This window comes from Pelodiscus sinensis, chromosome 3 (genome assembly GCF_049634645.1).
Source record: "Pelodiscus sinensis isolate JC-2024 chromosome 3, ASM4963464v1, whole genome shotgun sequence".
Classification (NCBI taxonomy): domain Eukaryota; kingdom Metazoa; phylum Chordata; order Testudines; family Trionychidae; genus Pelodiscus; species Pelodiscus sinensis.
In genome coordinates, this window is record NC_134713.1 from 86763433 (window position 1) to 86775079 (window position 11647).

Here is an 11647-nt window from a genome sequence, read left to right on the forward strand (position 1 = left end):
TTTTTTTCTTGTGTACATTTAGTGACATGGACTGAAATACTGTGACTACTCAGTGCTGCTCACTATTTGAGACTGAATGCCCTGCATTATATTTTGGGTGTTGTACTGAAACTTCATGGCATGAGTTTTCTGGAATATAAGTTCGCTGCTTCTCAGAAACCTTCACCAAAAAATCATGTGCTGTGTTATCTTCTGAGGCACCCACAGGTATGAAAAGTACATTAACAAACACACTGTTGCTTTCTGTTGAGCACCTCAGGGAAATAGAGCAAGTAAACTAAAGATATGCAAAGAAGAGAATATAAACTTCTCATGTTGTGACTGCCACTCCACAGGGAGGGGAATGAGAAGGCAAAACCGTGTATCCCAATGCAGAGCCTGGCAGGATGGTTCAGGTTACAAACTGATTTTTTACTCTCTGTTCCCTTTCCAAAGACTTCAAACATCTTAAGAAAGTTAAACCATCTCATTTGTCTCAGGTAACTCTGAGTTCGGTTCTGAATAAACTACCACTCAGTGTATCATTTAGAATATCTCAACTCTCCTTACGGAATGATCCTTCATTTGTTCAACTTCAATATGCTCAGTTCTCTTTCCTTTATTCCATAAAGTTTTCTGCTGTCTCTTCTTGCTTTTCCTCCTCCCCCTTTTCTCCTCCCCATTCCCTGACTTTCCCTCCTCTCCCCTCCTCCCTGTAGTGGCTTGTTAAAAGCTCTCCCAGTGTTCAAAGTTAGAAAAAAACTTTTTACAAGGTATCAGCACTTTTCTTTCATTAGTGGGCAAGGAAGGATGAAAACTACAAAACAGCAGTAGACTTTTAAAGTTTAAATAGACAGGTCGAAAGCCTGAACTTGCTTTTCCATTTTAGCTTGTTCTTCCAAAGAGGCACTTGTTTGCTTGCTTCACTGATCATCAGCAAGGGTAAGTTGGAAAGTTTTTACTTTGTTTGATTTCAGGAGTTTTCTATTGTTTTCCTCATTATTGGAATATTTAAAGCAAACTGTAAAAAACAGCAAAACATGTTTAAAATTTATCCATTTCTGGAGATTAACATTTTTGGGGATTGTTTGTTTGTTTTTGTTATATTTTAAACATTTCTCTAAATAATTTTAATTTTCAACTAATAACCTGATTCTGTAACAGGTAAACGATGGCAAAACATCATCTGCACCATGGGATTATGAGCCTCTTTATTTGATTTTGGTAAAAAAAATCAATGTTCACAATTATCTAGGTCTATATTTGCTAGTTTAAGAAAAATAATAATTTCAAAGTTCTGGAATCCCTTGTTCTACTGAAAAGGTCTCAGAAGTTAATAACAGAGAGCTCCTATCCTAAGTGTTTTCCATTTGTCTCCCACACATTTTGCTTTCATATGGAAATCTTGATTGATGTTTAATAGTTTATGCAAAGCTAGGGTCTTAATTGGTTGTTTTGTTAAAATGCTGCTGCTGCTACTAATCTGGTGACTTTCACCTGGCCTTGCTGAACATTTTCTCCCTTCTTTTAAATGAATGTGATAAAATCCAGACATGTTAAAGATTTTTTTAAAGACATTTTGTATATAGTTACTCTGTGTTAGTAACACAGTTAGGGATTTTAGAAGAATCATGCAGCACTCAGACATCCGCTCACCACGCTGGCAATGCCTGTGAAAGTTCTTTAAGGGAAGCAGTCTGAGAATAGTCCCAATATGTCATGATACATTTCCTATAATCTGCCTTGAGAACCATAATAAAGGACCGCAGAGGAACGGAATTCTTGGGCAGCATCTTTCACAGAACTGACCCTTGTCTAAAGCAGATTGCAAGACTCTGGCTTGATTCTTTATTGCTGTTTTCCGGGTTCTTGCCAATAATTAAAGAACAAAATGAGGGGGGTGAAGAATGGGCTTCAATGGGGCATCACAATTGTGTTTTATTGTGCCCAGCTAGGATTTCCCCCATCTTACATAATACAACTTACTTGCCCAGAAGTTTGGGGTAGTTTTCCTAGCAGAATGTTCACGGAGAGTCTTCTAAGTGAGTCTCATTAAAAATGAACAACAAAACAGATCTGAGCAACTACTCATGTCTCCAATTTCTCTGTCTGTGCATGTGGAGGGAACTTGCACAGCGCCTTTCATCTTGCCATCTTAACATCTGGACAGCATACACTGCACTATAGAACTCCTGAAGTCTCTTGACTTTGAAATGTTTACAGAAGTGTTTCCCTCAAAACCTTCAAAGCTGAACATTGGCACTGACCCATGACACCTAACAAACATACAAATATGAGAAGGATGTGCAACAGGCTGAGTTCAAAAGGGGGAAAGGAAGGATGCAGTGCATTTGTAGCAAAATATGTATATACACAGTATACCCAATACATATTGTAAAGTGCTTTCAGATCTCATTTCTATCTAGTCTGAAAAATGAATATAGTCTGATATTGAAATCAAATGAACTTCTGTTTAGGTAAAAAGACACTTGTGTGTAGAAACCTGCAAATTAATGGTTATCTGCTTTATATCTGTGGATATACACGGCTCTGTTCTGTGGACAGGAGTGCAGATGTGGATACACATTTTGTATCTAGAACCCTGAAAATTTGTGGATATTTGCTTTATATCCACAGGTACCATATCTGCAGATGTGGATGCAGATATCCACAGTTCATTTTTGTGGATACAGATGTGGATGCAAATTTTGTATCTGTGCATGGCTCTGCTTGTGTGATTGAAAGTTTGGATTGTGTTCCTAGTGAAACAAATAATATTCTCTTTGCCCCTTGAATCTAGGCATCTGGATACACATTTATATCATATTTTCTTTTCAGAAAACTTATACATGTTAAACATAAAGCACCAAATTCATAATTAGAGTAAGTGGATAGAGATTTCATGATTTCAAAGGAATTTGTAGTCACTTATATCATGGATGAATTTGAACAAAAACATGGGTGCATGGTTCATAGGTTGTTAAGGGATTTCATCATCTGGAGACCTGACTTGTACAACTGGAAGTTCTCATGGAGTTATTTTTTCCTGTCTCGTGCTCGGTCCTCCGGTAAAGCTCCATAAAGATAGATTGGGTAGAAAGAATGAGATACCTGGAAAAAGTGCCTCTAAAGCTTAAGGAGAGGATCCATGCATGGTCATGAACGCTCGGAGCTTAGAAAAGAAAACAAATCAACACCAGCAATGACTATTAAGCACTGATTACTGTGTGACCATTTAGGATGCCCTCTCTGTCTTGTAAGTGAAGTTTTCTATCCTTGAAGTGTATCTAAAGACCTAGAGGTGGACTCTATCTTTCCAGTGGACTGTAAGAGTACCATTTCCTTAACTTTTATGAGACTGCATACATTTAACATTAAAAAACCACAACCCCAAGTTTTGGGCATTTTAGTGCCTTTTCCTCAGCAGCTGGCTGCTCTTGGAAAAGGGTCATGGTGCTCAGTGCTCAAGTGGCAGGGACCCTCTCAAAAGATCAGTTTTGTTATTTATTTCTACTTGTATTTCAAGGGCAGGGTTTTTTGGGGGTGTATGGGAGGGCCAGAGATCTTGGCTCATTTCCTAATCACTCTTGCAGCCTCATTTCAGATCCCACACACTATGAGCGCTACAGTCCTGTGCCTGATTCACTCATTACCATGTGCTCTATGGACACTGCAGTCAGACTTAAACGGTGTAGCAGGGTACCTCAGACTACCCTATCTCTCCTGGAAAATATGACCCACAAGACACAGTGTGAATGCCTTCCATACAATTTTTTTTCCAATTTCTCTATTGTGTTGTATAGATCCAATTTCTGTTACATGTGGCTGTCCCATGCACATACAGATGAGTATTATCATATTTCTTTCTTCTGTGCATCATTTACTCAGTACACACACACACACACACACACACACACATAGTAGAATTGAGAAGACATGTATCTACTAAATTGCTTTACAGGCCAGGTTTAGTATTAGCCATCTAAATAGAAGCTATATCATCATATAAAATAGCAATGAGTAAGAACTTCGGCTACTTGGGTAACACCAAGCCCATGCTTAAGTACCTTGCTGAACGTGGGGAGGAGGAAGGTCTAACTAGTAATTTTATCAGTCCTTGTAATATGATGCAAGCATTTCATTAGGATGCTATTGCTAAAAGCAGTCTAAATCATAAAAGGTAAGAGATATTAGGAGCTACACACTAAAGGAGATCTTCAGTTTTAAAGCAATGTAAAAGCAGCAAGAACATTTGCATAATCGTTCCTTCCAGAAATAAAGTTAAACTTTTATAATATCTAGTAACATAGTATACATTAGTTAATAAAAATGCTCTTTTAGTACACTGAAAGTAACAGCTTAGATCCACTCAATGAATTTTCTCTGTGACAAATTGAAACACTGGTTTTCATAAAACAATAGTCTCTACTTAAGCAAAGGAATAATATGTTTGTGCCATTTCAAGGTTGTCTGCTTAACAGCACAATGTTATGAACTGATGTAGGTGTTTTATCACTGGCAAATGCTAGAGGGTAACTGATCTCTTTATAAAAAAGTTTGTGTTTCAAAACTATGTATGAGTAATTCAAGCAAGGAATGTGTCCTCCTGGAGTTTGTATTGCCAGAGGACATAATGGAACTTAACAATTTTGGATGCTGAAACAAGGCAATACGTTCTAAAAATACAGCAGGTGTGGAATTAAATCAGTCAAAACTGGAGTATATCATACTGTATTAATGGATCAGAGTGGAGTGTAATTAAAAAGCAAGCAGCCTATAACTGCCTAGAAATAACACCTCTTCTGTTTTTTTAATCATACTTTCAATCTGAAATAACATTTACACTGTAACAAAATCCACTGAGCCTGGGGAAAGTCTGCTAATGTAGTATTTTCAAATCATTCAGAAACTGCTATTAAAATCAAGAAACTATTTTGGGGGGGAAAATCTGTTTTTGTCCATTTCCATACCATAATCTTTTTTTCATGAATGTGCCTGCCTTCTCTGTCACAGTGGACCAATGAGGACAAACATCTTTCCTTGGAGCTAACATGGGAAGACAAAAGAAATACTTCCTAGAATCTCTCTTGCAGAGGTTGACACATGATATCTAGTATTAAACTCCAAAAAAGGCCTGACCCTTTAAAAGACTACTTGCATGAGAAAGGGCTGATCATGTGAGGAAGAGTTTAAAGGTTATCAAGGAGAATCCGTCTCCATACTCCAAGGAGGATGTATCCATGTCGGTGAAGGGGTTTAGAAGGGGTTCCAAGATTAGAGCTAACCACAAGTAGATTCTTTATGCTCTTACCTCGTGTTGCTCCCTCAATTTGTTGTCTGCGGGAAGGAAGTGGCAGTTCATTTAACAGCAATGGCTATAGTTAAGGTTGCCAAATAGTTTCCATTTCATCCCCCAATTTTCATTCACTCCTAACTCTAGTCTAAAAATTATCTTTAAGGGCTGGAATATTTCCTATTCTAAGTCTATGGTGAATCTGTCCCCCCTCTCCCTTGAGAAATTTTAAAGAAAACAATTTCAGTTACTGCTGGATTACAAGTTATGTGAAATGTAGGACTTGGCATTAAGTAGATCTCACTGAGAAGTACTTCCCTAATCTAATATGAAAGAAAACTGATTAGGAATCAACAAAGTTATGAATATTGGAATACTCAACTTGAGTGGTACTAAATGTCGCTATATCTGACAATTCACACTTTCTTTTACATGTAAAATTTTCAATGCTTGTTAGGCAGATACAGATTTCTAACATTCACCATTTGGCCAAAAGCCAACAGTGCTTGTTACCTTTGCCAGAAATCAAGCATGCAAAATTGCCCATTTCCTTACATTTTAAGATATTTGTGTATTTGGAGATATGGTGTATATGGTACACATAATCTAGAAATGGACACTTCAAATACTTTTTGGCTACATCTACACTACATGCTTCTTGCTCAAGAAGCCTTTTGCGCAAGAGTTTTTGCCCAAAAGCTTCTTGTGCAAGAGCACATCCACACCACAAAGCACATTGCAACAGGGAGCAAGAACGCTCTGATTGCCATTAATAGAATGGCCATCAAAGCACCTGTGCTTTTTCCCATAGGGGTTTCTTGTACAAGAAACCCCTCTGGAGTAGCCACACTTGCCTTCTTGCGCAGTAGCTCTAGCACTAAAAGCAGTTATGCCTCAGAAAAGGAGGTTTACCTACAGCAGAAAAAGCCTTCTGTTCTGCCGTTTAACTGCCCATTTAATTGCGCAAGAGCTCATTTGAGGTGTGGATGATCCGCAGATTTTTGCACAAAAACAGCTAGTTTTGTGCAAAAACCTTGTAGTGTAGACATAGCCTTTGTTTTTCTTCATTTAAATTATTGCTCTGGGGTGGGACTTGGGATGGGTGGGGTGTTCAGTATGTAGGCTGGTTTTGAGAGACAAGACTACCCCAGCCTCTCTCACAGCAGCACCTTCGGGCCAGGTGAGAGGCACCGCTCTATGGCTGCTGCAGTTCCAGTGGGCACAGTCGGGAGAGCGGTGTATGTCCCCTGTCTGGGGCCCATCCAAGTTTGTCTGTCCCTGCACTCTCCAGCCAGAGTGAAGAATGCAGTAAACTGTGCACTTTCCCTCACTCCCTGATGAAGGAGAACATCCAGCAATGTTCCTATATGAATCACGGGGAGGGAAGAACTTCAGCCCACCTTGTCCTACCTAAATGGCACTGTGGGTGGGAAGGACTTGGGGTTAGGGCAGTGCGCCCCCAGCCAGCTCCTTTCACCTGCCTAGTGATTCTTTCTCTTTTCTCTATGGCTTTATGAGAAGCAATCCCATTCTGGGCACTTAGAAGTTCTTGAACAAAGAGCTGGACAGGGATACAAAGGTAGACATACGGACAGACACACAGACAGACAAACTCTCTGAAATGTATAGTAGATTTTCTGCTCCTGTTTTCTGTGTTAAATATGTATGCTACAAGTCATATAAAGTTAAGCATGTATGCAAATATTTTCAGCTTTGGGACTATATATTTTAAACACATTATATACAATATGCTTGCTGAGTTAACCATGCCAAAAAAATTAACACATGTATTTTGTGATTTTTAATATTTTAATCGTACACCCTTACCATTGCTTTTGTGTGACATTGTAATGTTTTCTTTTTTATGAAGTGTGACTGTAGTACTTGTGAAGATCAATCTAAATCGATTGCTAGCCCAAGTGTTCAAAATCTCAGTTTATCAATAGAATACTTGGGCAGTGTCAATGCAAACTTCCCCATACTCCTTCCCCAGTGGGCCTCCACTTTGATATGGCTCATTCAGGCATCGACACTTATGCTGATACTGAAAACAAATATGACAACAGCGATCAACTTTGTGGTGTTAACTGTTTTCCATCGAAAAGTTGTGAAATTGGCAAACTTATTTCCATAGAGCAAGGAATTGCACTGCAATTTAATTTCTCATATAGAATCATAGAACACTAGAACTGGAAGGGACCTCGAGAGGTCATCGAGTCCAGTCCCCCGGCCTCACGGCAGGACCCAGTACCATTAGTAACATTAAATATCAGTCTACACATAAAAGGTAAATACTTTCTGGTGAGCTCTTCTCTAAGGGTATGTCTACACTAGCCCCTAGTTTGAACTAGGGAGGCTAATGAGGGTGACTGAAATTGCAAATGAAGCGTGGGATTTAAATATCCCATGCTTCATTAGCATGTTCCTGGGCAGTCGCCATTTTGGAAATTGACTTGCCCGGAGTAACTGCCCACATCTACATGCGGCAGTGAAATGGGAGTTCGAAGTAACCCCTTAACTCAAATTAGCTGTTAAACCTCATTCCAGGAGGAGTAACAGCTAATTCGAGGTAAGGGGTTACTTCGAACTCCCGTTTCACTGCTGTGTGTAGACGTGGGCAGTTACTCCGGGCTAGTCAATTTCCAATATGGCGACCGCCCGGAAACATGCTAATGAAGCATGGGATATTTAAATCCCGCATTTCAGTTGCAATTTCAGTCGCCCGCATTAGCCTCCCTAGTTCGAACTAGGGGGCTAGTGTAGACATATCCTTAGTGTAATTCGGTGTAATTCAGAGTTCCTGCACCCATTAACAGTAGACAGCAAACCATATTTTGTGCATATGGACTTCCTATGGTGACTTCTGTTTGATACTTCACCAATGGAACTAACACTATGAAATACTCTCCTTGTTGTAGAATAAGAATGGTTGCCTACTTATCTCTGTCTAGACGAATCTCTATGAACCAACACAGGCACAATGTTATGGTGTTTTACATGCATTATAAACCTACAGGTGTGAATTCAGTTAACATAGCTTTAATTATTATTCTGTTTTGTTTTTAGCCAGCATCCTGGGAAGATGGGTGACTGGAGTGCCTTGGGCAAACTTCTTGACAAGGTTCAAGCTTATTCTACTGCAGGAGGGAAGGTATGGCTCTCTGTCCTCTTTATTTTCCGCATCCTACTTTTGGGGACAGCAGTGGAATCAGCCTGGGGAGATGAGCAGTCTGCTTTCCGGTGCAACACTCAACAGCCTGGTTGTGAGAATGTCTGCTATGACAAGTCCTTCCCAATCTCTCATGTGCGCTTCTGGGTTCTGCAGATCATATTTGTGTCTGTACCTACCCTCTTGTATCTAGCACATGTGTTCTATGTGATGCGGAAAGAAGAGAAACTGAACAAGAAAGAAGAAGAGCTCAAGGTTGTCCAAAATGATGGTGTGAATGTGGAGATTCACCTCCAACATATACAAAAAAAGAAATTCAAGTATGGAATTGAAGAGCATGGTAAAGTTAAAATGCGTGGAGGACTGCTCCGTACTTACATCATCAGCATCCTCTTTAAATCTGTCTTTGAGGTAGCCTTCTTGGTGATACAATGGTACGTCTATGGGTTTAGCCTGAGTGCTATTTACACTTGTGAGCGATATCCATGCCCACACAGAGTGGACTGCTTCCTCTCCCGTCCAACTGAGAAAACCATCTTCATTATCTTTATGCTGGTCGTCTCTCTAGTATCGCTTGCCTTGAACATTATTGAGCTTTTCTATGTGTTCTTCAAGGGTGTCAGAGATCGTGTGAAAGGAAAACCAGACCACTACTCTCCCACCGGTACAGTGAGTCCCTCCAAGGATTGTGGATCCCCCAAATATGCTTATTTCAATGGCTGTTCCTCTCCCACTGCTCCTCTATCACCCATGTCTCCACCAGGGTACAAGCTCGTTACTGGTGACAGGAACAATTCCTCCTGTCGTAACTACAATAAACAAGCCAGTGAGCAAAACTGGGCAAATTACAGTGCGGAGCAGAACAGAATGGGACAGGCTGGCAGCACTATCTCCAACTCTCATGCCCAGCCCTTTGATTTCCCCGATGATCACCAGAACGCTAAAAAACTGGCATCGGGGCTTGAGCTGCAGCCCCTCACCCTTGTGGACCAAAGGCCACCTAGCCGTGCCAGCAGCCGAGCCAGTAGCAGACCTAGACCTGATGACCTGGAGATCTAAGCCTTCTTAGCTGCAGTACTTGCTCAACTATGAAATGCAGTGCATTGGAAGAGGCATGCAGTGTTTATTTTGTTCCAGTGGAGGTGGTACTTAATAGTCTCAACCAGGAGTCTTTAACAATCATAAAAACTTTTAAGTTACTTGGTGTTTTCTGGGGCTCTGGGTGTGGCAGGGGGTGGTACAGTACATGTTGGTATTTAAAGCAGCTGATTTAAAGATTTTTAAATGCTACAAAAAGAAGAGAAGATTAGCCAACGCTAAAGTAGGGTTTTGTTTTTTCTAGTCAGGATGTAAATATTTCTGTGTGTGTGCATAATGTGTTCATTCCTAAAGTCTTCAGTTATACTAGAAAAAAATCGCTTTTGTCAGGATGAAATGCTGCCTGAAGATGAAGATTTTTTTTTCCTATTGAACAAGTGAAACCTAGGATTGTCTTTGATCATTTCCCTGTCAAGAACATTCCATTTTTACAATTTGCACTTTGAAGGTAAACTTCCTGTTTTGATCCTCTTGGCATCAATAGACTTGTGCAAGGATAATTTTATATCCTTTGAATCACATCAGCTAATATTGCAAATAAGGCCCACCAGAATACATTGATCAGAGGCATCTTGATTCTTCATACAGGTAGATGTTTGTTGTGTGTGGAGTTTGGATGTTCTGCACATCTGCATCGTTCCTACAATATCACTCACATTTTGTTCTGAAGCAATTTGTACACCTTTGACAGCTTGCACATATGGTATAATGAAAGCCTTAAAAATTCATTTTGCTACCACTTGCAAATTTAACAGTTGGAGTCAGGCAATCAAGCCACCTTCAGTTAATTCTATCTCACATGTATGTGTACTTGAGTTGTGGGGAGGAGGAGGTTCCCTGGAGATGTGCATACATGAGACACACTCACAGGCAAACACTGAGAAATACACACACACAGCAAATGTATAGATAACATTTTTTGGATGGTATTTGTGGTGGAGGTGTGGGCCACTATAGTGTTTACATTATATGATTCCTGAAGTGCAAGTAAAGCACATGTCTGACTTTTTTAAAATTCAGTATCTTATTTTCCATGTATCCTATTATGGATACTAGTATTTTGTTAGGTATGAATAGAGGTTGTTGTTTTCTTAAGTGCCTAATCCTGTAGATCTTACTCTGGAAAAACTCTCTAGAATGCCAATGAGAGTATTGACTGAGCAAGGACTGTATGATCAGGTCCAAAAAGTCGATGTAATGGTCTTGCTGGCACGAATGATTTTCTTTCATAGCTGTTAGAGATGGAAAAGACCCATTAGATCATTTAGTCCATCTCCCTGTTATGTAATAATTGATGCTTGAATGTTAGATATTGTAGTACTGTAAACAAGCTTTAGTCTTTAATGTGAGAAACTTAGAATAAATGCTTTGAGTTGGATTAATAATACAACGTGCCTACATGAATTTTGCAGTAACTGGTTTTTTTTTCTACCCTGCACCTAATTGTATACTCAACTTCAGTAGTCTGGTTCAAACCAATTTTGACAGTTAAATCTTTCCAGAACAATTCAGCAATTTTGATGTTTGCACTTAGATTTTGTTTGGAATGAAAGTGAAGCTGAAAGTTGTTAAAGAGTACAATTCTAACTAATTTATTTGAAATATATGCTAAAGAAATCTACCAGTTTCTTCAACCACATTGCCTTTTAGCTCAACACAGATCAACCAAGGAAATACTTTGCTTGGTTTCATTATGCAGTAACACAGATAAAAGGTTTTGTAAAATACTTTATGTTAATTTGTTTGACATTCCATGTTAAACTACTCTAATGTTTAACTTCATTGCATGTATGTAGCCATAATCCATCAGATCATGTTGTCTGGAGAACATACTTTAGTCAATAAAGTTTTAATTTAGTATAAATCTGCTTTCTTATTGTCTTTTATATTGAAACATGATTGTTATTTATACTTTGTCTCAAGATGATGGGGCAATGAAACAGTTTAGGATTCCTCCTAAGCATTTCCCATTTAAAAGAAGTTTATGTGACTGATTGTGTTGTGGGTGTGCACAATATTTTCAAACTGGATTAATTGATCTGATTTAAAATCCTCATGTACATAAGGCCTTAATTTGCTTTTAATTAAAAGTTCACAGTAATCACAGA

The 11647-nt window shown here is 39.2% G+C and overlaps 1 protein-coding gene across 1 annotated transcript; it reads left to right on the top strand.

Annotated features, from left to right (window-relative positions):
• The first annotated feature begins 693 nt into the window (after positions 1-693).
• GJA1 (gap junction protein alpha 1) lies at positions 694-11403 on the top strand. The gene is made up of 2 exons (XM_006131857.4): positions 694-921; positions 8339-11403. The coding sequence occupies exon 2, from the start codon at positions 8355-8357 to the stop codon at positions 9498-9500; it is 1146 nt and encodes a 381-aa protein (XP_006131919.1). The 5' UTR covers positions 694-921; positions 8339-8354; the 3' UTR covers positions 9501-11403.
• The last annotated feature ends 244 nt before the right edge of the window (positions 11404-11647 follow it).

Excerpts from the sequence above, each read along its gene's own strand:
- GJA1 (XM_006131857.4), top strand. The coding sequence starts at position 8,355 with ATGGGTGACTGGAGTGCCTTGGGCAAACTTCTTGACAAGGTTCAAGCT.